This window comes from Alligator sinensis, unplaced genomic scaffold (assembly GCF_000455745.1).
Source record: "Alligator sinensis unplaced genomic scaffold, ASM45574v1 scaffold1008_1, whole genome shotgun sequence".
Taxonomy (NCBI): Eukaryota; Metazoa; Chordata; order Crocodylia; family Alligatoridae; genus Alligator; species Alligator sinensis.
In genome coordinates, this window is record NW_005842013.1 from 1,954,857 (window position 1) to 1,982,099 (window position 27,243).

The 27,243-nt window shown below is 48.6% G+C and overlaps 1 protein-coding gene across 1 annotated transcript in view; it reads right to left on the reverse strand.

Moving 5' to 3' along the window:
• The window catches only part of DGAT2 (diacylglycerol O-acyltransferase 2), a 29,416-nt gene extending 9,344 nt beyond the window's left edge, over nt 1-20,072 (reverse strand). Inside the window, exons 1-4 of the mRNA XM_006021964.2 lie at nt 19,972-20,072; nt 7,719-7,838; nt 6,446-6,553; nt 4,710-4,780 (exon numbers count right to left, since the gene is read on the reverse strand). Of these exons, the coding sequence (XP_006022026.1) occupies nt 4,710-4,780; nt 6,446-6,553; nt 7,719-7,838; nt 19,972-20,011 (339 nt within the window). The 5' untranslated portion in view covers nt 20,012-20,072. The remainder of the gene's footprint in view (nt 1-4,709; nt 4,781-6,445; nt 6,554-7,718; nt 7,839-19,971) is intronic.
• Between the last annotated feature and the right edge of the window lie 7,171 nt (nt 20,073-27,243).

Here is a 27,243-nt window from a genome sequence, read left to right on the forward strand (position 1 = left end):
TTTCCTCCACAGCTTAACGCAGGCTTTGGGGCCAAAACAGGGTGGACCAACAAGTTGCAGCTGCCATGCCTGGAAAATGTGCTCAGTGCCTGCCCGAGCAGCCTGGGCTTCCAGGGACCAAGTGTCAAGTAGATGGAGGGAAAACATAAGCAGCCCCAAGTGGGCTCTAACTGGGAGATGGAGAGTGAAGGAATACACCGCAGCCAAGGCAGCAGGGCAACAGGGCTGGGGGCAGAATGCAACAAGAGATGCTGCTGCCCGACAGGAAGAAGTGAACAATAGGAGCAATCAAGAAAAGCCAGACTGAAGAGCAAACATGCATGTACAAGAAAGGGCACAGAGGACAAAAGGTAGGACTGCAAGGAGTGTGCAGGAAAGGCTAGGGTTAGGTTTTTTTTTTTGCCTTTTCCCCAGCAGAGTAAGACCCGGCCAGAGGCTGCTCTCACCTGGACCAACAGGCTGCAAGGTCTCTGCAGAGAGCCCTCCACTACTCCAGGCAACATAGCCCTACCCTCCTAAAAATAGTCTACAGGGTTGTATTCATTTTTGCTCAACCTTAAACCAAATAATGCAACCCCAGGCTCTGGCATATTAGTACAGTTTCTAGGTCATTTTTAACTGGAGAAAAATGGCGTTTTATACATGGCGATGCACCTCACCATCTATGCTGCTCTCAGAGCTCTAGGTGTGCCCATGGCTGGTTGCAGGCCTCAGATCTGAGCCACCCAGGTTCATCTGTCTCATTTCAGCAGAAAGAGCTGCCTGTGGAACTGAACGTTATTGGAAGCAGGTATTATGGGTGATCTGCTGCAAGACCCACATGGGCCCTTGCTAACCTACCGATATACAAAAGCAGCTAGAAAAAGAGAAGAAAGCTTTTCCTGGATGCCAGTGAGCTCAGCCAGAGCCAAGCTGTTCAGCAGCAAGCAGCAAAAGCTCCTGACAAGGCTCAGCCCCTGGCAAAGATACTTACTCTGGCTGTAACCACTGCAACTCCACTAAAGTGTTCCCAAGTGTTTAAACAGTGCCAAGATAAAGCTTAGGTCTGAGGACATCTCTTGACCAGTTCTAGCAGAACTTGAGGGAATTAGCACTTACCACACCCAGGCCTCTAGGCATGGCTTATCTCCAGCATGCTTGCTCAGCAAGAGAAGCAGTGCAAGCATGCACGTGCACAGATCCTGGCTCATTGGGAGTTTCCCTGACTGTAATTAAGACCTTTAGAATTTGACACTCGCCACCATCATCATAAAGAGATAAGTATGGATCAGTAGGGCACACCGGTACCTGCACTCTGGAGACGGACTACATCATCCTGCACTCTAGAGCCATTACTAGCCAGCTGGATGTTTGCCGCTGCACTCCGTCCAAAGGGCTGCATCAAAAGATTAGGCCTTACTACTCCTACAGGGCTGTTGTGCACCAGCCTGTAGATCACTGCAATTCTCCTTCAAAGCCCAGTTACCCACATTATTGGACTTAAAGAGCTCTGAGCCCTTGGCAACGATCTTCACGAAGTCACAGGAGACCGGTCAAGTACCAGAGGACTGGAAGAGGGGCCAATGTAGTGCCTTTCTTATATAGATCAAGAAAAGAGGAGGACCTAGGGAACTACAGACTGGTTAGCTTCACCTCAATACCGAGGAAGTTAGTGGAGCGTCTCTTAAGGAAGGCCATGTGCAAGCATCTAGAGAAGGAAAGACTGATCACAAGCAGCCGGCACGGATTTGTCAAACTCGTGCTCACCAAGCCCGGAGCAGGAAGCACAAGCCTAGGAAGCTGCTGGCCTGGTGAAGTGTTCAGCCCTCTTGCTTGCTACCCCCACTAACTGCATTGCTGGCTGCACTTTCAGCAGTACGGCTGTTCCGTCCCCTGCACGGGCTTTAAACAAGGGGAACGGACACTCGGGAAGCACACTCCAGCTCTCCGAGCATGCAATGTAAGATTAGTGCCCTGGGCTTAGTTCGCCAACATTGTATTTTCTGTAACCTAGTTGCATTCCCCTGCTCAGCCCCATCTCTCTTATGTTAGTCCCTCACTCAGGTGCACACTATTTTCCTACTGGCTTTGGCCTCTTTTTGGTTCAAAACTGTTAACATAAAAGATTAATAACTACACTGTCCAGGTAACTAAGCTGCCAGTGTGTCTGCTCCCAGACCAGGACCCTGACAGGTCCAAGTTGTGGCAGACCCGAGCGACCTGGCTTTGTACTTCAGGAAACACAGCAGCCTCATCTCGTTTCTCAAAGCATTAAGAAGCTCAGGCAAGTTGTGTGCTTAAGTTGTCAGAGGAGAGACTAAGCAGAGGCCAGGGCTGGAAGCTGAAGCAATTTGTTGGATGTCCCAGAGGTGGTGTGTGACAGGCCCATTTTACTTGCTCCTTGACTGAGATCACTAGATCAGTCTGGGCCAGTACCTGTTTGTTTAATGCCCTATCTTGTAGCACAGCCCATGCTAGTTTGCTTGCTGTTTCAATTGCATGCATAGAGCTGCCTGGGAGTTTTTCCAAGGTGCAGATTTGCCCCAAACCTAAGAAGTTCATGAAAACACATTAGTTACATCAACACCCAACTGGAAACACTAGCATCGCTGATGAAGCCCGAGTTTCCAGGGTGCGGAGGGTGCAGCTATACCACATGGATTGGGCTGGGGACCCTATAGGCCCCATCACAGCCAGGCAGCTCTGACTCCCCATCAGACTGGTGGAGAACCCAGGAGCTTTCCAAGCCACAAGTTAACTAAGAGCCCAAAGTCTTGCGATATAGCCCCTTTAACATTTCCCTCCCCACTTTAAAAAAAATTGCTTAGGTCACTTCTAAGCGGAACTCAGATCCGTCCCCCTGTAGAAAGTTTCTCCTATTCAATCCAAAGTGAAAGGCAATTTTGCAATCTCCCGTGGACTGAGACTGCAACTTCTGCATCTCCTGCTGCAACTGCACCCTCCCTAGAGCATGTATGGACTTAACCAGGTGTTGCATCTCCAGCTGTGCAAGACACCAGTGCACTTAAGTTCAGTGTTCAGACCAGTTGCTAGACTCCGTCTAGGACAGGCCAACATAGATACAGAAGGGAAATTAAGCTATGTTGTCTCTGTTGCAAATCATGAAGCCCAGCTTAGCTGCTCAACACCTATGGGGAAGAGCCAGGCAGGGCAAAGTCCTGCCATAAGAGTGTAATTTTCCCCAACTGCAGCAAGGCTGCAAGGGGTTGTGTGGTTTCAAGAGTCCAGCCCACCTCCTTGTTTTGCACTTTACAAGCTCCAAGAGCCAAACAGACCAATATCAGTTTATGTAATTACACAAAGGCTGGAAAGACAGAAGCCACAGCATGAAAAACACTCATATGCTCCTCAGTTCTTTTGCCACACTGGAAGTCATTTAAATTCTTTGCTCTAACCCAACTAGAAGAGCCAACACCCCCTTGGCATCAAGTTGTAGCACTTGCCCCTCTGTGCAATGAGAGGTACCACTTGCGCCGCCTCCAATGCACATGCCACTGGCCTATCTCCAACACCTTCCAGCAGAAGCTGACCATGCATGAGCACAGGAGCAGCTTTGAATACAGGATCTGCCAGGGACTGGTCTTTGCTAAGGGTGTGCACAGCTTCCAGCCTCTGCTGGTGCCCTCGACCCATCTTGCCCTTCCTTTAACACATACTGGATACAGTCTGGGGGGTAAAGTTAAGACAGGATTTTGAATTGGTCAGGGCAAAGACCTAGGAGTGGTTTGTTTGAAAACAAGCCACATTACCCCCTCATGCCAGTGCCCAGAATGGCAAGCAAGCCCGTGCTCTTTTCCTAGGAGCAGCAGTCGAGGCATATGCATTCAGCTGTGTTTGCTAGCAGACAAGACTCATTTTCTCCTCCCTTTGGCCTGTGCAAGGCCTCCATATACACACCCCACCTCCACACCTGGCTATGTAGGTCCTATGAGCCTAAAAAAATATGCCTAGACATACTATGCACCTTTATGGGACAAAGAACATGTGATTTCTAGTTACCTGGCTACAGTAAGGGGAGGGGAGGATGGGGGGTCTGATCCGTGAGAAGGGGCTCACTATCTCAGTTTACTTAGAACAGCTCATGCTCCATGTCAATACTCCTGTGCGTCTGGAAAAAGTCCCATGGCTGTACGTTTGACAACGTGCCTGGACCAACTCTGCCCTCCCCTTACAGCCATGCTCTCACACAAGAGGCAGGAGCATGGGACTGCAGAGGGGAGTTCAGCCAACACCAACATTCATCCAGGCAGGCAGCAAGAAGCAGCCAGCATCAGTTCCCAATTGCATCACAATGTTGGTACTGGCTCTAGGTCTGAGTCGGCAGCGGAGCGTGTGCCTGGCTGGTCGTGGGTGATAAGCATTTATTTGCATTCTCCCTTTGTACACAGGAGCCAGAGATAAGTGGCAGGACACATCCTCCCTGCTGAGATGCTTTTGTTGAAGAGCATCCACACAAAGCAGTGGACCAACTGATGCCTTCAAGTCACTGGGGAGTCATCTCAAAAGCGTATGACAGTCCTATTGATAGGGGTGCAACAGATTTGTAAGGCAAAAAGCAGACTGGCTTTAACAAAAAAAGATCAACAAAAGGGAAAAAGCAGTAGTTCTGTTCAAACTCTGCTTCCTACAAAACGTCTAAGAGAGTCACAAAGTCAAAGCACTTAAGAGCAGTAAGAGATTAAGAGCTGACTGAAGTGAAAGGTGTTTACCCGTATTGGAAAATAATCTCTGAAGTACTGCCACATGGCCCAGTTTCTGACCCACGGGGATCTTCTTCCACCTTAAAATAAGAAAATGTATTGTGAAAAAGTGAAAAACTCAGAAGGAAGGACCTGTCAATGCTGACACCAACCAGAAACCTCAGAACCATGCAGACACTCATGGAAACCATCCCGCATTACAACTGTGAGAAGCACCAAGTGTGCAGCACCTGCATCACCCCCCGACTTCAGACAGGAGCAACTTGAGCATGGCAGAGTTGTGACTACTGCAGAAGTGCCAGACAAGAGAACCCAGGAGTCAAGTTTTAGAGCAGTATTGACACAAGGACTTTAAAAGAAAATAGTTTGACCACTTCTTTTAAAAGTCAGGACTGCCAGAATGAGGACTCAATCTTGTCAAAGCTCTGTGTGTGAGTGTGAGTGAGAGAGAAAGAAAGAAAAAGAAAAAAAAAAAAAAGTCAGGGCAATGGGTTGCTGAGATTACCAATGTGCCCGGCATCTAAATCTCCTGCTAAATCCTATTTTTGACCAAGAGGATTATTTGCAATCACTATCTGGACATAAGAATTTCATATACATTTTTTACACCTTAAGGCATAAGCCAGCCACACTTATTCAGAAGTGAGCCTGCCTATGAAAATTAGGGGAAAAAACTTATTTGGCATTCTCCCAAATATGGCAGTTTGGAGGTACAGTAGGGCTGTATGACATTTTGCCAGCAGTTTTGTTTCAGGCTTGAAACAGCAACATCAAAACGAAACAAGAGCTTCAGAACAGCCCTGAAATGAAACGAGGCAAGTCGAAACGTTTCGAAATTTTCAAAACACTGAGTTTCGAAGCTCTAGCTGGGCTTGCCTGCAGGGAAACAAACTAAAGTAAGGAGAGGGAGGGGGAAGGAGTGCTCTCATTATTGACTGTGTAGCTGGCCAGTGACTGGCACCCTTTCCTGGGGTCCCTTCCAAGCCCAGTGCTCTGGGGGAGGGATGGGAAAACTGCATAAGAGGCAGCATTGTTTGAACTGCCCTGCTTTCTGCCTTGGGGTCAGCCGAGCAAGGGCGCACCTTAACAGTGTCACCCACCCATGTCACAAGTTTTGCCTGTCAGCAGCTAGGGGTGCAGGACCCCAGAACTCAGACTCCCCATGCACCTATCTCCTTGACAGCTCGCAGGCTTCGTGGCCACAGCAGGGCCTGGCAGGCCTGCAGTTTTCACCCCCTCTGCCCCAAGACGGACAGTCCCACAAGCACCCATGGCACGAGTTTTGCCTGTCAGTAGCTAGAGGTGCAGGCCCCAGAACCCCTGCACCAATCTCTTCCACAGCTGGCAGGCTTCATGGCCTCACCAGGCATTAACTAGCAGGCCTGCTGCACCTTAACAGTGTCACCCATGTCACGAGTTGCTTGTCTGCAGCTTGAGGTGCAGTTTCCCCCAAACCCCTGCACTCATCTCCTTGAAACTTGGCAAGCTTCATGCCCTCAGAAGGGGCTACCATCCCTGCAAGTTTCATCCAAGTCAGAGTGCCAGAAATGACAAAGTTATAGGCTGTTTTGAGCTTCCCCATTGTAGCCTATGGGCGAGACATTGAAACAGCAACACTGGTTTGACAAAACGAAACAACCACCGTTTCAAATCGAAACAAAACAGTGCCATTTCGCACAGCCCTGATGTACAGCCCCCCCCAACACAGGAGCAAGCAGCAGTGTTCAGTGTTTTGTAATGCTTACCCTTCATTGGAGTATCCCAGTCGAACACCAGCCATGCCACATACAGTGCTGCAATTGCCCAGCAGTCTGTGCAGAGGATGTATACAAGTATGATAGAGCAAGTAACACCTGGGAGTTGCCAAAAAGGAGAGGAGAGCAAATGTCAAGTCACTGTGGAGGGGCTGCACATTAGCACAAACACGCCTTGCCGGATGCTTTCCATACTTAAGGCTTAGTCTCAATGTGAGGTTGTTAATCCTTAACAACAGGACTCTCCCCTCCTCCAGATCAACAGGTTCTCTAGCTATTGCAGCTGGGTCACTGGATCTCATGAGAGCTTTACCCACAGCAGGATTTCCTTCCCCCTCATATGAAAGCCTCTCAGGGTACAGGATGTTTCCCAAGACATGCTTTTTCTTTGCAACTGGGTCAGTTTTAAGCCCTTCAAACTGGTGGGAGAAGCCATGTTAAATCTAGCATCGGTGAGAAAGGAAAGGACAGTTCACTTGATGTCCCAGAGTCTGGGATGAGCCGGCAGTAGTTCAGACAAGCCTGTTAGTTTTTGCTTTGCTCACTTCATCTCGAGCAGTCTCACCAACTGGCCCACTGACTCAAGTGTGGTTTGAGTTGCTATGGAACAGAAGAGACAAGCCATCTCTGGTGCTTTAATAAGGATTTTTTTTGTGCCTGTTGGTAAAGAGTCCTGTGTCCCACTTCAAAACCTTCAATTATCAATAAGCTCAAAAGGAGGAGGGAAAAGCCAACTGCAGCCTACCTGCCCGTTGCATTAAAGCATCATGCGCAAGATGACTAGCTGCAATTGTTGCGGGCTCTCTCAGTTGAACACCAGCCATGCCAAATAGTGCTGCAATCGCCCAGCAGATAGGAATCTCTGAGTTAATGATGCCAGCACCATTTAAAGACAGGGCTGAAAAAAGCACTGGAGAATATGCTGTGGGCAGCAGCCTTGCAGCTATAAGGAAAGTGGGTGAATTTTCCCCCTCTTGGTTGCATGGTCTTAGTGGCCAACAGTAAACTTTTCCAGACACTTTGAACAGTGATGGCAATAAAAAGCTCACTGGTTGATCCAAGTCAGCCATTCAAAGAAGTGATCCTCCAACACCGGCAAGCCACTTTTTGCCATGCTTATGTACAACACGCATGCAGCACATAATGATGGGTTAGCTAAGCCATTCCAACTTAATATTCCTAAGGAATGGGAAACCTAGGGTTAAACCCGACCGTCAGAATAAGCTCTTTCCCCCATTGATTGTAGACTAAAAGCATTACTTACCCAGGACAAGGAAAGACAGAACCCACTGCAGCACGGAAATAATCTGGAGCTGTTTCTCAAACTTGGACTTTGAGAACCAGAATACATCCTGAAGGGCAGAGAGGATGTTTGACCCAGTGCCTATGGGAAGGAAAAACAAAAGAAAAGAAGGTTTTACTTTGTGGGTATTTAGAACAAAGCCTCATTTCAAAATGAGTTGAAGCACAAACATTCAGTTCTGTGCTCTCTGCTGGGGGGGCACGCTTCCAGGTTGAGATCAAAGATTACCAGCGTCAAAACTTGCATGAGGCAGCCAAGAGAACTGCAGATCAAAGCAATAAGTTAGAGGGAGTTTTTAAACCCACAACTGCTCCAAAGCATGGCTTTGGACAAAATTTAAGACGGACTAATCTAGAAAGGAGGTGTTACTACTGTATGGATGCCCAGTTCTTATAGGAATGGCCACTTGTCCAGATCGCTAGACAGAAGTTAGTTCAGGGTTACCAGTCTATACTGGAGTGAGAATGAGGCGCAATGACATGGGATATGCAATCCAAGCTGGGGTGGTTTGTTTAAAAAAAAATAAAACAAAAACAAACCCCAAAGACTTCAAATACCCATCCCGTCCCCGTTAAAAAAAACAAAAAAAGAAGACTACACACCACACAATGGAGGGAGGCACATAATAGAGGAATTAAGTTCTCCCATCTGATCCTGTTCTGAACTACGATGCACGCATACGGTACAGGAACTGTGCTTGCAAAAGTAACCACATCCACTTTTTCTGCGCTTGATTTTGTCATTTGATTTCTTGGTTGAAAACTGCAGGTTGCAGCAGGTCACCGACATTTAGACGGGGAAAAAAGCTTACAGAACTCAGTAAGTTACTCCACGTTTCCCCTTCGAAACATTTGCATCTTGGTTGAGCCAATGAAGGAGGCAGCTCAAGAGTCCTATGTTTAAAAGCAAAGAAACCCTGCTTGTAAACAATCCGACTGCCAGTTAACTATTCACAACCTGCCAGCAAGCTTTTCAGGTTTATAATGTGGTATTTGGGAAGGCTCCAAAGTCTTACCGCTTGCAGCAAATACCAATATCAAAATGGGTTTCCAGTTGGCGCTTCCAACTATGACAAGCGACTGAAGTTTAAAGAAGAAAAAAAATTCTGTACCATAACAGCCTGCACGTGTTAGCGGGACACGCGGCCGCACGTTGTTTTAGCCACACGGCTCGTTCTAGACAGATTTAACAAAGCTAAGGCCAACTGTTAGTAGCATGCCAAAAACCCCGCTGCGAGAGGCCAGCATCTTCCATTATCCCAGCCCACAAGGGATGCTCCAATGTAGTCTTGTTCTGTTTACCAAGAGCTTGAGATTGAGTTTACCGTGCAACTCTTTAGGCTGCACTCCAATATATCAGCGACTACAGCCTACAATCACATGCACTAAAGTCTCTGGTTAAAATGAAGCCTCATTGTATAGGACTGCAAATTGCCCACAAGATTTTATAAAGGATGATAATTTGTACTGGAGCTATTCCCACCCATGAAAGTTCATAGCTAGATCAGAAGCTTTCCTCCTACTGCCATCCATTGGCCTGAAAGTGGCTTGAGACTATTGCAAGGCTGACCAGCTTTTTGACACAAATGAACTGAATTTTAGTTCCCTTTTAGAAGATACGGACTGCAAAGGCATAGTTACTAGAGCACTAATTAGTCCTCTTGGCTAGGGACAGAAGTTACACATGAACCAGTTTAAGTGATCAGAAACTAGTTTAAAACCTGTATTTGAACAGAAGTTTAGTGCACATAAACCAGTTTCAGAATGGGCAAAACTGGCTGAAGATAAACCTGGCTGAATGTAGTATCAGGCTTAATTGATTTAGGTCAAACCAGTTTAGGGAACTTCTGTCCTAGACCCTTTCCTGGTTGAAGTTAAATCAGAGTCCCCCAGCATCCCAGCATGCTCTGCAGCCCTGGGCTGGGCTGTGCCATCTGCGCTCCAGAGAGCAGGGCTGGCTCTGCCCCTCTGCTCTCTAGCTGGAGCAATGAGGGCTGGCTGACAAGGGGGTGGGAAGCCCCTGCCAGACTTTCCCCCCTGGAAAGAGGGGGTGGGAGCATGGGGCAGGAAGGGGTAACAGCTTGAGAGAGGGTATGTTGGGGGGGGGGGGGGGGCGGATCCAGGAACCCTCTTACTGATGTAAGAGCCCATTTATCTACAGAGGTAGGAATAAAACTCGCCTGTCTCGAGGAGAATGCAAGGATGGCCATTTGTGATGTGCTACCAGCCACAACATTAAATGAGAGAATAACCATCCATTAATTATGAGACACCTATCTTACTTACATGGCTGGAAATGATACCCCTAAGACAGGGGATGGCCACCTATGACCCATCAAGGATTTGGATATGATCTGCAGCATCTGGGAGATATCTGCCTCCCACAGCAGCTGGGTCACTGGAGTACTCCTATGCCATGTTCTGCCTTTCCCCTCCCGAGTTGCTTCTCCAACTTAATCACAATTTGCCCCCATGCATGGTCATTAGCTACACACGCCTGTGGCTCTTCGTGGCAAGAGCCAGCAGAAAGACTGCAAGGTGCATGCATACACATGCAAGAGCAGACAGCTGGCAGCCCACCACGGAGGCCAGGTTACCAGCACTGTTTGTAGGAAGTTGCCCACCTCTGCCCTAGGAGAAAGTTAACCCCAGGGCATGTTTAGCAACGTGCAGGGAATGCCATTAAACCTAACCAGCAAGGTCCAGCCACCCTAACAGGATAAACCACCACGGGCTCAGTAAACACATCCAAGATAAGAACCAAGGAGTTAAGGGCGACTTCCACTGCAGGATAAAGATCAAAAAGGGAAATTTAATTGCTGCTCAGCCACTAAAAAGTAACTGAACTGACCATAAAAAGAAATTCAATTTACTGCCAGAGGTCTGAACACAGAGGAAAAAAAATTAACCAAGAACTAGGTACATCTAGGACTGCAAATAAAGATAAATAGCTTGTTTTAGAGAGAAGGGCCCTTTCTTCAGCAGTCATCAGAAATGAGAGGCATCAGTAAGTTAGTCTCCAGTTAGGGCCAGTTTTGTGTTTGTTTGTTTGGTTTTTTTAAATGAAAATCAGGCTGAAGAAGAACTGCAACACAGAAGTCGAGCAATCGCAGTAAGAACAAGCACTTAACCCTGGCACCTTTTAACCAGGAACGCTGTACTGCAAAAAAGCAGAAAGCCCTGCAGTACAACACGCCTTAATCCAAGGGGGGCAGCAGAAGGGGCTGGAAGCAGAAGGCAAAGCAGGAGATCAGGCAAGGAGCACAGGGCAGGAAGCAGAGCAGGAGATTGTACACGGGAAGGAGATTAAAATGGCACTTAGAGGGTACAGGGCTAACTTATGGTGCACCTGTCGAAAAGATTGGCCCCCCAATGCCCTAAAACCATCCCTAGAGCCAACTACCATGGCTGTTTTATAGAAGCCAAAACTGCTTTAACATAACGCCTTGATAGAAGACCTGCAAGATACCCCAACTGCTCCTATGCAAAGAGGTGGAAAACCCCTCTTCTGAAACACAAGCGTCATTACAGCTCCTGCAATCTTTAGGTAGTCTTTCCCCACTCGTCTTCCCCTCCCAAGACTAGTCAACTTGATGCAAGGAGTTTAAAAGTTTATTACGGGCAATTTGGGGTCTGAAAACTAACCCAATTGACCCTGCTCCAGTGTGAAACAGGGTTTGTGTTTTGCAAAACTAGCGGCTTCAGCATACGATATTGTGAAATCCTGTACAACTGTTTGTTACCTTGCTGTTGCAGCTTGCTTACCCCTTCCTTCAGGCATCCAGTTATGCCTATTTGGTCCCAAAAGAGCCCACGATGGGAAGTTTTTACACACAAGTCATTGATCCAGATTTCTGTGGATCAGAGCCAGATGAGCGATCCTGAATTGTGGAGAGGAGCGGTCCTGAATTTCTGGCAATCAGTGTGCTGGAAAAAATCTTTGTAACAAGTCCCCAAAAATGCCCTGGACTTGCAACAAGGGTAAAGGGAAATTGCTCACTGCATTACAGTCGCACAGACCCAGGGGGGAGGAGAACAATGCCAGCTTCCATAAGAGCTCTTGAGGAACTACTTGCAAGGGACTGGCCAGCCACGCCAGCCTCGGCATACGAGCTTGTTATAAGTTGCAGTCAAGAAGGAACCTTAATATTTTTGCATCTAAAAGAAACCTTCCCAGGGCTGCTGAACAGAAGCCAAGTTAACACCGGTAGAAGATTTGGCAAGCAGAACAGAGTATAAAGAAGCCACACCAAGCCTAAACTGGTTTTAGGAAGCGCTGAGCAAGCCTGGCCTGTCCTGTCCTAGTGCCTCTGGCCTTGGAGAATAGCATACAAGCCTCTTGGCCAATACCCCGTATTAGGATGGCCATCTTCCCGAGGAGACAAGGAGACTGGTTTCTGCTCCAAAGCACGAGAGCATGACAGCCAAATGCACATAATCATGACATAATGAATAGCTGCAGGTGCTACTATTCTAGTTCCTTTCCATTAAGGAAACCCACTCCATCTTTGGAATAGGCAAACCCCAATCTCTTTTTTTCTCCAAAGCAAGCACGTGTCTAATCCCAAGTCAAACTTGTATTTCAGCATTTTGCAAAGGACCCCACACACATGGGCTGTTTACACTATTAACCTCCTAGTACTGGTCATTTCTGGTCTGCAACCTGCTATTGCTCTTGCTCCCCATGTCTGGAACCGCATTAAGCACACTAGGGCTCCGGCTGCCGTGTGAAGCCACACGCTCTCCAAAGCAGTAGCCCAGTAATGAAGAGCCATTCAGAGGCAGATTTAATGGGCTGCCAAGCATCTGGATCTTAGCAAGCAGTTCCTGTGCAAGTTAATCACAGCAACCATTAATCTGCAAATAAAACCCTTTGGTAAATACATAATGCTAGGCTTTTAAGAGTGTTCTGGGACGAATATTAAAGGTTCAAACTGCAAAACAGAGAGCTTCTGCACAAGTTTCTATGCTGCACTCGAGTCAGTGGTAGTGTTCAAGTTCATTCAACATGCACTGCTTTGAGTGCTTGAGTGAACTGGAAGGTAGCGCTGTTTAAAAGATCAAAGGTGATGCTATTTTAAAATTTAGCATAAAGCACATAGCATCTCTAGGACCTTACCACGTAGGCTGCACCAATACCTGAGGGAGATGGTGTTCGTTGAAAAGCATCCCAGAAGAGATCAGAAGGGAACAGGACTGGGAAAGGACAGACATCTTTACTGATCCAAGTTAGGGGTTAGCATCTTTTAAGCTTGCCAAGTTATTCACACTACCTCCCAATCCTCAACAGGCTGGCCCAGCTTCACACCTCCCCTTGAGAGATGTCCCTGGTGCAGCAGGAAGTGTCAATGTGGCCGGCCACCTGGGTTAACCCAGCCACCAATAGGTGCAAAGACCCTTCTCACTCCTTACACAACACCCACCACTGATCATCGGTGAATGCAACAATCAAAGCTACATTTGGCAGCAAGAAAGGCAATCCAAACAGTTGAGCAGATCCAAACAGTTGAGCAGAAGAAAAATCACTGCTAATGGTAAGGCCCAACAGCAACAAGCCAGTCCACCAAGAAGTCCCCTCCCTCGCTCCAAGTAGCGGGTATAGTAAGGTAGATAACAGATGCTGTAGCTTCTGGACTTATCCAGACTGTCTGGTAGCCTGTAGCCTGCACAGAAGTTGCATGCTCCTGGCATCAAGTCTAGAAGTGATCATAGTGTTGTTACTGTATTACTACTATGATTGATCCTTGGGGCAACGCATAATATAAAAGACAGGGGTGTACCTTCCAGTCCCTATTTCTCATAAATCAAATCCATGACCATACAGCAATTATCTTTAGACCCCAATCAACATGTTCATAGCAGTAGGAGGGCTGACCTGGTCTTCGCTGTCTAGTTAGCTTGGCCTTTTCCCAGCGACCAAATCGGAGCCCTGCGAAGACACTGGGGCTGGAAGGGACCGCGGAAGATCAAGTCCAGCCCTCTGCCCCAAGGGCAGGAAGTCAGCTAGGGTCATACGATACCAGCAACAAACATCCAGGTTTCTCTTGAAGGCATTCAAAGTAGTTGCTTGAACCGCCTCCAGCAGATTACCCCCATCCTCAGGTGTGGCTGCTTTACCCCAAAGTTTGGTGTCATGGTGCATTTCCATGATCTGCTTCAGGAAAGGGACAGACACCAACTGCTCTCTGGTGGCACCTTACAGCAATACCCGCCAGCCCATCAGTCGCCTGCCCTACGAACATGCCAGCACCCGGGAACAGCCAGCGCATTATCCCTTGCAATAATCCGGATCATGTACACGGCAACGCCTGCCTACGAGCGCACTTCCTTGTTCCAAGAGGCGAGGCTGCCCCATCCAGGAAGCAAACAAGTTTGACCAGCGCTTACAGCCCCAAATCCAGGTCCCGGGGAACTTCTCTGCTTCGCGCCAAGTTAACCCAGATCCGAGTGAAGGACATTTACCTTTGCCCAAGACTGATCCTCAACCGGGGCCCGCAAGATCCTTAAGGGTGCTACAGACCTCGGTAATAAATGGTCTCCTTGCCCCGCAACCACCCCAGCACCCTGCACACCAAGTGGCATCCACCGGGCTCCTCTGAGGACTCCTGCTGCTGCCCCCGCAACTTCTGTGCCAGCTGCCCTCATGCCAAGCAGTGGAGGTGGGTGGATGCGGGGCCGCAGCACCATGTTTTTAAGCCCAGCTCACCCCTCCCACAACCAGCAAGTGGCTGTGAGGGCAGGCGGTTTCAGGTGCACATCCCTGAAGTAGCAGCTTCAACTGCACCAGTCCCTTTGGGTACAGAGCAGGGGCAGATGATGGAAAAAGCACGATGTGGCTGGATGCAGTTTTGCCCCCACCTGGCACCAGCTAGATTCTGCCTCCGACTCGACCGGGGAGCTGCTAAATTCACAAGACTTATGGAGGGTGCCTTGAGGCTCAAAAGGCTGAAGTGAAAACCACTGAACCAAGAGATGCCTTCCAGTGTCATCATGAACCATACCCAGCTGACCTACAGCACCCTTCAAACAGATCTAGACATTTCCACGGCTGCCTTTAGAGTAGATCTGTTGCAATAGTCTTCCCAAAGCTTTCAAGTACCACTTTCTGCCTCTCTCCAGGCTTCGGCAGTAACTTCAAGGAAGCTGTCATTAGTCAAGAAGTTTCTTTTGGAAGCAGTGAGCAAGTTATTCCCCTTAAGCGGGAAGCAGACCACAGTACAGCCAGCCACTAAAGGGACTGCAGGGCTAGCAGTCTGGGGGACAGCCAGGTAACACCTTGTACACATTTCCAAGGTGGCTGCGTTGTTTGAACCAGGTTAGTTCCAGCCAGTCACTCTCCATTTGTGATTTGGTACTAGAAACAAGGCCAGCAACTGCCCTCAAAGCCTTATCCTGCTTGGGTTTGCAGGCATTACTGCAAACCCTCATCCTAGGGCAGGGTCACCACTACGCTCACACCGACAGGGAACTTGGATAAAATGTGGTGGTATATGTGCCTGCTAGAGGCAAACAGAACAAAAGCAGCCAAAAAAAAATAAATAAATAAAAATAAAAAAAGGTTCACAGCAAAAGGGAAGAACAAAACCCCCATAAAGTTGATTAAGCAGCTCACTATTTTTACGTGGAAGAGGCTCAACCAGGTCACGACAGGCTATGGCGTAGGACTCACTAGTTAGAGTCCAACATAAAACAAAGACCTCAGGATGCCAGCCAGGCTCCAACATCAGGCACATCAAGTCAAAGAATCTGCAGCAGTTAATTAAGAAGCAAGAGCGTTTGCTAGAAAACGCTATTGTTGCTATAGGCAGTTCATATATGCTGAACACTTATTAAAAAGCAAGCATCAGCTACTGAATCCAAGTATAATTTCTAAGAGCAATTTGTATCTTTAAATGTTGTTGAGGCTACTGCACTGCAGGGCAGAAATGAGAACTGGCCTTCAGCTTATATTCTGCCTAGTAGCTATAGAGCATGCAGCTTAGTTTGGATACCAAGTTCTCAGCGGGTGTCAACTGGTATCACTCCACTGAACTATGCATTTACATTAACCGATTCAAAGTAAAATATTTAAGTTTCCATGCACTGCAGATCTGGCCCCACCAGTTCTGGTGCTCTTCACCGCTGTTTGTTCATTAGCATCAAGCAGATGGGTTTAGAGGTGCCTTGCAAGGAAGCAGCAGCAACGGTGTACAAGTTTTAGTAGCCGACTGGGCAGACCCCTGAAGATTAGGCTGCAGTCAGTCCTACATGTGGAGATGACCCAGCAGAGACCAAGGTACTGCCCGCTGCTACTTCTGGCCCTGTTAAGAGTCCTACCTGCATCCACGCAATGCTTTTGCTTTAATTCTCAATGTTTGCTTCCCAAGAGTGTGCCCTTGGATCAAGCAACTGCAAACTGAGGACAGTCGTGTTTGAGCAAGAATTGGAGGCGTTCAGAGCAGGAACCACATGGGTTGATGTATGCTAGTCGAACGACTGACATGCATTTCAAGTTAAGCACAGAACAAGGGAATGCTTGGAGAGAAAGGGGCTGCAGGACCAGACTAGCCACAAGGGCCCATCAAAAATCAGACACATGAAGGCTGTAAAACAGGTCCCATCCCAGCAACACTATGCTCCAACAAGCCCCAAGCAGGTGGCTAATGGCAACACCGCTGCAAGGACAGGTTAACTGGCCCAATCACTCTGCAGTGACAAGTAGATAACCCCAAGCACCACCATGCATCAGCTGCACTGCTCCCAGCATAGAAAAGCAGCTCCTTATCCTTAACAGCACCATCCTTAAGGCTACATGCAGGTAGCTAGCCCCTGGAGAGGGAGAAGGGCAGAGATCTGCAGCCCACAATCATGGCCTAGTCAAGTGACCATGCAGCTTGCATTTACAAAAGACTGCCAAACCTGGCTAGAAACAAATGTTCTTGACCTTATTAGACTCAAAGCCCTGCTTGGAAAGTGCCAGCTCTGAGCTTTCACTTGTTTCTTGACTGTAAGTGGGGCGGGAAAAGAAGTCACAAATCAATTTTTCTGCTGCAAACAACTGAAAGACCCCAACAGGTTAGATTATTCGATAAACCCAGAGATTATAAATAGGAATCTGGAGTATCTTCAGAAATCACATGTAGGTATTTGCACACCCAACAGTGCCAATATTGTGTGGCACCCCCACAGTATCCAAAGGATCTCATGGCATGCTGGCCGAGAGCTACTGGGATAGAGGGAACCAAAGTGACTTTAGCCTGGTAATCGGGACACTCACCTAGGAGCTGGGACGCCTGGGTCCCAGGCCCTATTCCAGTGTTTTCCAAGTCTAAAATGGAACAGCATCAGCCAAAGATATGCAAAAGCCTCCCCGCCCCGGCCCTAACAAGTTCAGCATCATGGTGGGAGCAGGCATTCTCCCAGAAGGTGGGAGATGCAGGTTTTAATCCCCCCTGGACACTGGGATTGAACCCAGGCCTGCAACACATTGGCTTGTGCTCCAACTATGATGCTTGGATGGGACCAGGTTCACTCTGCTAGGGACCACTCGCACGCTTAGCAAGGCAGACACTTGCCAACAAAGAGACTACACTCTCTAAACTGGCAGTGACATCCTAGTCAGAGCAGGGAACTCCATGGCAGGGAGGTTAAATGGCTTGCCCAAGGTCACGCAGCAGGTAAGTGGCAGAGCCATGATCCAATTCCAGCGCACCCGCAGTCTCCACAGATCAGGTTACCTCCGGCAAGGTGAATCCCACCAATTAAACCCTCTCCTGCAGGGCAGGAGCTGCAAGGCTCCAGGGACTCTGTCCAGATGGAGCCTTTGAAGTTCTCATTAGTCCCGGCTTCAGTCCCTCATGACAAATGGCAGAGCTGCAAGCAGTCTGCCAGCTTCCCAAGTGGTACTATTTAATTAACTTGTGTGTGCGCGTGTGGAGGGAGGGGGTGGAAACTGCAGTTACCAAGGCAATGACTTCTATGCCTGCATCCCAGCTTTCTGGATGGACAAGATATATGCATGGAAGACGACACGCAAGTATGCTAGGCTGCAGGACTGCTGAAACAGGCCTCAAAGGGGGAACCGACCTGCATGGAAAATTAAGTCATCTTTCCACCTCCAAGCAGGAGTTCAGGCCAGCTACGCCATCCCCTAAACTACAGGCCATTTTAAATTATGCACATGTCCTAAATACATTATTAACATTCTGGCTCAGAACAGGCCTCTGCAAAGGGAAGGCTGTCAAGTCCATCAGCTCACTGCTACATATTTGATGTCTCAAATGAATGATTTATTCTTTTTTATTTAAAAAGGTAAGTTACCTCTAAAACACTGCATATATGACAACTCACTCACTCCAAGTGGCACCTGGGACTCTCGCTCAGCTCCTGCCAGATCCCCCTCTTGCTTATTAAGGGTCAGTGTTATTGGTACCGACAAGCCGGTGCAGTCCCTTCCCCTCTGCCCTGAAGTTTGCAGCCTTCGGCTCCCTGGGCACGGACAGATGAACACGTTGTGAAGTCTGACAGTTTGCTCCACCGTGGGGTAAATTAAGCCAGGGTTGTTCACACCCGAGCAGGACAGGGTTACGTTACTGTGGGATGGGGGCAGACAGATGAAATATTAGCTGAAGTGCATGCAGTTGTCACACTCACTCCCCAACACAACCACTTGAATACACCAGTGTAATCGTTGATCTGTCCATGCCAGTTAGATCTGCCAACACACGCACCTCACTCCCATTACACTATGCTTACACTGGATAAGTTTCTTTTCCCCCATCCTTTACCCAGTACATCTTTGCTATCTTGGCTAAAACCAGCCTCTCCCCAAGATATGCCAGAGGCATTTTCCCCAAGGGTCCTGCTCCCAGTCAAGCCCCCGAACCCCTCGGCAATACAGATTTGACATTTTAAAATTCACTGAAGTTTAGCAAGACCGTAGCTGCGTAGGAGCCCTGCACTGCTAAGATGTGCTTTTCTAAGACAGGCTGCACAGAGTAAATATTTGCACTTGCAAAGCTTTTTCCTGCTGTATCGCAGCAAAGCTTTTCACTGACACTCAAGGCAGCTGCAATGCAAGCTTCCCCACGCTCCAGCAACATCAGCCCCCGACCAAAAAGTTCACCCCTGTCTGGAGGGCGTGCACGGCATTACCAGGTACCCCTGGGAGAGCCTCACAGCACAGTCGACTGTTGCATGTCAAATCGCCGGCACCAAGATGGAGTCAAGACCCACCGAGACTCATTTCACTAAGGGAAGGTGAGGAGCTCTGTACAGGAAAGCAGAGGAGAGGATGCCTTTGTTATTCTGCCCTGCATAAAAGCCTATTTTTGAAAACCTAATCTTCAACATGATTTAGGGAGACCAGTAAGAAGTCAGCCATCTCTCCCTTCGCCCACAGCCACAGGTGGAACAAAGGTGGCATTTAGGAAGCAGAACCAAGTTTGCATAGCCAGTTTCGGATGAATTATCACTGCGCCGATAATACCAGCTATTGTCCTTCAGCCATACAATGCCCTGTTTGTATTTATGGAAATAGAAAAAAAACCCAAAAAAACCAGAGGCATTTTGCCAAGAAACCTTAAGATATAAAACACTTGCTAACAGCTTTGAGGAGCCAAAGGGCAACAAAAGCGCTGGTTTCCCAAAGCTCGCTGAAGGGCATCTCACCGACGGGTCACGCCAGGAGACTTCGCGTGCCGGAGTTAGCAGGAATAAGCAATATCTGCTATTAGTGGGAAGAGCAATGTTTAATGCTTTGCTCACGCTGCATTTGCCTCCTTCCCAGACCTGGGGCAGCAGACTGGACAAGGGGGGCTGATGGTCTGAGCCAGGAAAGGGCAATCCTTGCATCCCTAGGTGCTATAAGAAGGGTCCCTTGCCCCCCAAAAGCTTGCAAAGAACATTCCCCCCCTCCCCCCAACTATTTAGTTGATCTAATAAAAAGATCCACCCAAATCCTTGCCCCTCCACTCCGTGGACCATCACAGGGACACTGTACATCCCTCCAACAGCACTAAATTTAAGCCTTCAGTCATTCCTCTCCCCTTCTCTCCTCCAAATGCAACTATGGAGGGATGCAGATTGCAGCATCATGCCCTCCCCCCATCCATCCATCCATCACCCCCTCCCCCCTGCAGCCACCATGCCCCAAGTGCATGCTGAGACCACGCCAGCTCATTGCACCCAAGACGGCGCAGGCAGCAGCACCCCCACCCCGGGAGAGGCGGCAATACCTCGCAAGACGCCCGAGTAGGCAGCAATGAGCGTCTTCATGGTTCTAAAGCAGCGCAGTCAGCAGCGAGTGCCCTCCCCCACCACGCGCTGCGCCTCCCGCGCAGCGAATAAGCCGAAGCACTGCCTGCTCGCCCTTTTATAGGCACCTGCAGGGGCAGGCGCGAGCCCTGCGCATGCGCCCTGCACTTCCGCCCGCGAGGCACTGTGAGGTAGCGCTGTTAACCAGCGGTCTGGGCGGGACCATCCATGGATGCCAAGGGGGGGGGGGGGGGGGGGGGGGGGATTTGGGCTGGCGGGACCATCCATGGATGCCAAGGGGGGGGGGCGAGTAGTGGGGAATTTTGCTCCCACCTTAATTTCGCCATATTAAAATACGCGTTTTAAAAAAAATATGACATTGTGTGTTGCAATCGCAGGGGATTTCAGTGGTGAGAGGGAGGGAAAATATTTCTCTGCTGTCTTTCCTCCCACCCGAAGACGCGGAGTGGTAGGTGCCAAGGGCTAGGATAACAGTTGGCGCTGTGGACGGTACCATTGCACGGGTCTATGGGGGGGTCGCCACTGCCCCCCAGACGAGCTACAGCAATGTTCCAGCCACTGGTTCCGCCCATCCTCTGCCACTGACTCGTTATGGGCCCCCGGGCATGTCCCTTTGCACGTCAGCACCCTTATGCTGGCAGCAGCTGCTGGCTGTGGCTGCACCTGGGATTCATTCCCTGGTGCAATGAGCAACAAAATGATTTAGGAGGGTGCTGGGCCCCAGGGTGCAGGGAAAGGGCAGTAGTATGCCAATGTGCACAAGTTTTGTGCAACCAGTGCTCCCCCTCCAAGGAGCTGCTACTTTGGTGACTCTCAACCGGGGCTCTGCAGCACCCTGGGGTGCCACGGGATCCTTTTAAGTGCACTTTAGGGTGCTGGACAATGTCAGCACTGTTGGGTGTGCAAAAAAACCCAGCGATAAACCCAGAAATGGCAAATAGTCATGTATCCAGGTTGTAGCTGTAGTAGTCCAGTGGCAAAAGCAATCAGGACTCATGATAGAGGCAATGTCTTTTATTAAACCAACTTGATTTTTGCAAAAAAAAAAATATATATATTTTTTTTTTGTTGCAAAAATCAAGTTGGCCTAATAAAAGATGCCACCTCCACCACGAGTCCTGACTGAAATGGCAAATAGGCATCCAGAGGATCAAAACCCCTGCGCCCCGTTGTGGTCTGAGTTCTTTGCTCTAGTTTCTTCCGTAGTCATGAAATGAGTGAAAACTAAGACCTGGCATTTTTGGAGGCGACCCTGGAGACTTGAATCCCAAAAGCTTGAGACCCACTGGTACAGAGGCCGAGAGCCAGCAATGAAAAGCAAAGGGCACGTGTTGAGCATCGCTATGCTTATTTTTCCCCTGAATACTTCTCAGGCGTACGGCATGGGTGGTGCCCGTGCAAAACTTCCTCAACCAAGTTCAACCTTCACCTAGAAGCAGCTGCCTTTTGGGCGTGTTATAGTCTTGCCTGTGCGGTTACTGTCCTGGTGCCAACAAAGATGCCAACTGTAACAGTAAGTTCCTGGCCCCGGGACACTTGTCTGCTGGGATCTGAATTTAAACCAAGAAATCATTTCTCAAAAGGGTCAAACAGTTGCCAGACTGATGCATCTTCTGGTCAGTAGCAGCTGGTAATTGGACTTGAATCAGTGACCTAGAGGGGAAAGGCGTTTCATTTCCCGCCCTATTACCAATCCCTTGCCCCATCACTGTATAAACCCTTCTGTGCCAAAAGGGCATTTGCATTGTCCCATTAACAGTTTCAGAGCCCTGTTGTAATATGGACCAAAATGGAAAATTGCAACAGCCTGTCTGGAAAATGTGTCTTGCCCAACCACCCCTGGGTGCAAACTACAGAGATAACGCCAGGATGGAACCCCTCCCCCAAATAATTAAATGGACTTTTGTATTATCAGCTGGAAAGGAGAATGGGCAAAGAGGAGGGATGCTCATAGTCAGCAAAACTAGAAGAGCACAGATGTTACTCTGCGTGATGTACATGTGACAGAGGGAAATGCAAGTGAGAGCGCTGCAGGGGAGACGGGGGTGAATTTCCTGTCCTAGTCTGGTTTGTATTGGGGTTCTCTTCATGCACCCACAATAATCATGAATGCAAATGCTAGAAGAGCACAGATGTTACTCTGCATGATGTACATGTGACAGAGGGAAATGCAGGTGAGAGGGCTGCAGGGGAGACGGGGGTGAATTTCCTGTCCTAGTCTGGTTTGTATTGGGGTTCTCTTCATGCACCCACAATAATCATGAATGCAAATTACAGCAGGTATAATTTTGCACCCCAAGTTGTTCACGGGAATATTTCAGGTGCATTGAACATCCGAGGACTTGGTTGCAGTCATAAACTAAGAAATACGCAATGCAAGCTATGAGCGAGCCCCTTTCTGTTTTCTCCCTGTAAACATCTGCAGAGCCCCCTCTTCCTACTCATCCAAATCCCTTCTTCAAACTGGGCTCCTCTGCTGCGATGCCAATAGTTGGCTATGCTTTGGCTGCCGATGCACAGACGCCTGCCTGTTGATCCATCTACTACCATCTCGCTGTTTCTCTGTTTCTCCATCGGTCTGTATCCACCCTGTGTCTCTTGTTTTTGACTGTAAGCTCTTCAACCATCTTTTTGCTCTGTATTAGTACAGAACCAAGCCAATAGGGACCTTGTCCATGACAAGGGCTCCTAGATCAGGGATGCTCAACCTCCAGCCCACGGATGAGATCACAGAGCCACGTTATCCAGCCTGCAGGACCCCCCACAGGTCCAGAAGTTTGGTGGCAGGGGAGTGGTGGCAATTAATGCTGCCACCAGTTCCCTGTCTTCATCTTTCCAAACCCTATACCTAGATAGCATGTGCTAAACCAGGACATGGGCCCAATCCCATACCTACAAGTCCAGGGACAGGGCAACGAGCCCAATCTGAGGCTAAGACTGGAGCTGGGACTAGGACAGTAGACTGGATCTAACATGTGGGGCTGGGGTTCAATCTGATGTGTAGGGCTGGATTGTGTCCACATGCCAATCCCACTCTGGATTGGGCCCATGGACTGACCCCATGCACCAAATGCAGCCCACAGAGCAGCACAACCCCACTCATCCAACCCAAAGCGCAGATAAATGGGGCACCACCGTCCTAGATGCTATGGTAATACAAACAGTGATTCATACCACGAAGCAGGTATGTAGCTAGTCAAGTGACAGTCCCGTCTGTAAGTATTTGAATGCACAGTTTGCAGCAGCTAATCCTCAACTCAGTTTTTCTAAAGAGAAATCTGGCCCAAATCTCATCCAGCCCTATGAAATCCTGCGTTGCAAGATCTCTGCAGCAAGGCTGGTCTGGCCGTGGCTTGCATAACAGTACCATGGGTCCAAGGAAACCTTAGTTCTCTGGGGTACCATGAGATCCTTTCAAGGGCGCTGTTAGGTGTGCAAGTACCTACACATGACTGACAAGGTAAACCCAGAGATTTCAAATAGGAATCTGTAGTGTCAAAACCATACTGACCTTCCTGAGCTCTTTGCAACAGTAAATTGCTGTTATTTTTACATGAGTGAAAGCAAAGAGCTGACATTTTCCAAGGGGGCCTGAGTCTAGCGGGGTTGGGATTGAGTCTCAAAAGGTTGAGAACCGCTGCCTCCTGTAGCAGGTTGCTTTCTGACTTGACCTATTTGTGGGGTAATGTCCACTCATTGCAAGGAAAAGCAGCAGATGCATAGCCTAAGTTACAAAAATCATTGCTTTTGCATCACACTTGGTGGCTCTTTTTTTTTTTTTTTTATCTGAAGCACTGCTTTGTGCTTGCGTTCTGGCTCGGGTACAGAGCAAATATTCCCCTACCGATTATTAACTTGAATCTCCAGTGTCATCTTCCTTGAAGAATACCATTCTTTTAAATAAGGTACTGTTAGTTCCCTTCATCCTGCACGCGGGTTTGGAAACGTGGAGCATGAGTAACAGGCGGTCGGCGGGGTCTGTATGACAGTGTTTGCAGAATCCGAGTCAGCAGCATGTTCATCTTTGCAAAACAGACGAATCTCAGGAACAAAAATGAGCCACAATGCAGCTTTGTGCCGTGGCATTTTTGAGGCCGTGCACTGAATTTTTAGGGCTGTGCTCATTGAATCTCAAATGCCTTCCCATTTCACAAAGTTCTTGGTGCCGTTCAGAAGCAGCTCTTTTTTTTCCCAGTTACAGTTGGCGACTTAAATAATTAAATCAATTAAAAAAAAAAAAAGCGGGGAGTGTTGTTGAAGGCAAGGTTTTGAGTTGGCAACTCCGTGGGTCTCTCCCCCTCTGAATACAGCATGATCACGCTATATTTTCAAGGTCAGGCAAGAGGCACCATCTGATGTTCTCAGCCAAAGATCAAGCATTTGAATATGCACCTGTAGTGTAAGAGCGATGTTGTAGCCCTGACGGTCCCAAAATTATGTGAGGGGCAAGGATTTCTTAGGGTGATATCTTTTAGTGGGCCAACTACACAGATGGACAAGCTTTTGAATGCAAGACGTTCTTCCACAGGTCTTTGATTCTAGGAAGCCAGGCAAAGCAAGTGAAGGACCGTACAGGAGAAGGGCTGAGAGAAACGATCAGGTGTAGCAGAGGTATAGGTTGTAGCCGCATGCAAACTGGCCTCTGGCTTCGCATCCAGGAAGAGCACAGACCTATTGCAGACGCTTCGTCAACCTGATGAAAGGTACTTGTACTCAAAAAAGATTTTGTCCAACTATTTGAGCTGGTCTAATAAAAGATAATTGGATTTACCCCACCAAAACTTGTCTGCCAGGTGTAGCTGATACACAATTAGCAGAAGAAAAGAATCTGATTACTAGGAAATCAAGGTCTATCAAAAGGGGAAAGGGGATGGGGGGGATCAGTCTCACCTTCATTGGGTGGAAAGAATTCAGGAATTGGATAAATTATAATGGGCCATAAATCCAATATCACTGTTTAGTCCTTGGTTCTTAGCATGCACCTGGTCAGAAAGACCTGCTTATATTACAGATATTCACATGCACACACAGTTGAGCCTAGCTGCCTCAGAAAGCCTTGTCTGCAATTTATATATTTAAAATTTAGTTAGTAATGGGCATAGAAATATTGTGGTCTTCTGTAATATATTTTACAGGTTTCTGTTTACAGGGAGGACATTGTTCCTAGCAGACGTTGTTTTCAGGCAGCTTGGTGAATGTATAACCCATCTTGCATGGGCAAGCACCAGGGTTTGAACTTCCAACCTGCAGCTGAAATGCACTAAGATCAGACATGGGTTTCCTGGTATAAGATACAAATACAGCACCTGTGAAAAGCCTCTTAACCCCAGCTTTCCTCCTGCTTCTACTGTCAGGGTGCAACCACTTCGATCTGGAGAGACCTCCTCTATGGGGCAGAAAGTTGCTCAGTCTTTATGCTCATTCACGTCTTGGCATGTCTTCGAAGCTCGTTCCACCTAGTCCCAGTTCCAACTGCAATGGATGTATTTTGATTAAAAAAGGACTAAGAAGACTAAACTTGAAAAAGGACTAGAAGGGTATGAAGGCGATCAGGAACAGTCAGCATAGATTCACCAAGGGCAAGTCATGCCTGACCAACCTGATTGCCTTCTGTGATGAGATGGATGGCTCTGCAGATGCGGGGAAAGCAATGGATGTGATATACACCTTGACTTTAGCAAGGCTTTTGATACTGTCTCCCACAGCACTCTTGCAAGCAAACTGGGGAAGTATGGGTTGGATGAATGGACTATAACATGGATGGAAAACTGGTTGAATCGTCAGGCTTAGTTGGGAGTGAGCAATGGCTTGAGGTCTAGTTGGCAGCCGGCATCAAGCGCAGTGCCCCAGGGGTCGGTCCTGGGGCCAGTGTTGTTCAATGTCTTCATCAACGACCTGGAAGACGGGATGGAGCGCAACCTCAGCAAGTTTGCAGATGACGCCAAGCTGGGGGGAGTAGTAGATACACTGGAGGGTAGGGCTAGGATTCAGTGACCTAGACTAGTTTCCCAACCGGTGTGCTGCAGCATTTTGGGCTGGAGCCACCTCCCCTGCCTGCTGCCGCTGCAGACAGCCAGACAGACTGGGGCAGGGGTGGGTCTCCAGCCCAAGATTCAAGGGCAGCGCTACCCACTTCTGCTACTTGGCTGTTTGCCTCCCCGCCACCCTCAGCATTTGGCTGCTCACTAGCCCCTCTTCCCCCTGCGTTTGGCCAATGTGCCGTGTGGTGGGAGAGGCCATGTAAGTGTGCCACGGGGTGAAAAAGGTTGGGAAACACTGACCTAGACAGATTGGAGGATTGGGCCAAAAGAAATTTCATGAGGTTCAATAAGGACAAGTGCAAAGTCCGCACTTAGGACAGAGCAATCCCATGCACTGGGACACACTGGGGTGACTGGCTGGGCAGCAGCTCTGCAGAAAAGGACCTGGGGGTGACACTGGACAATAAGCTAAATATGAGCCAGCAGTGTGCCCTTGTTGCCAAGAAGGCTAATGGCAACTGGGCTACATTGGTAGGAGTCTTGCCAGCAGATTAAGGGAAATGATTATTCCCCTCTATTCAGCACTGGGGAGGCCACATCTGGAGTACTGTGTTCAGTTTTGGGTCCCCCACTACAGAAAGGATGTGGACACATTGCCTAGTTGAATAACTCTGGATCTACACCTAGATAAATAAGAGCAGAACCAGGGACAACAAGTGAAGATGTTCACCTGCGACTTGCATGATGGCCACACTTACCCTATGAAGCAAATCCTCCCCGCCTGTGTTAGTTGCATGACACAGGTGAGCAGGATCCATCCCAACATCTACAGTGCAATTAGCTTCTTCCTAGCTGGAAATAAAGAGGCATCAACCAGATGGAAGGACCCAGCTCCTAGGGCAGATGAGGGCATGGATGCAAGGGGGCATTTTAGAACAAGGGTTATGCTGGAGAGTGCTAAGGTCAAGCTGTGCGAGGTATCAGTCTGGGGGTCATGAGGATTTTGTGGTCATGGCAAGCCACTGATGGTACAGAAAGGTCTGAGCCATGCAGGAGCAGGCAGGGCAGGAACAAGATAGAGGGCAGTCAGGGTGGCACCATCTGCAAGGGTTAGGCTCATTGCTTGCAGGAGAGTCTGGGCTTAACACACAAAACCAGGTGCTGTAATTGCACTTTGACTGCTCAGCCCCCCTCACACCGTGCAGCAGCCCCACATGGGACCCTCATGCCTTGCATCTGCCTCAGACCCCA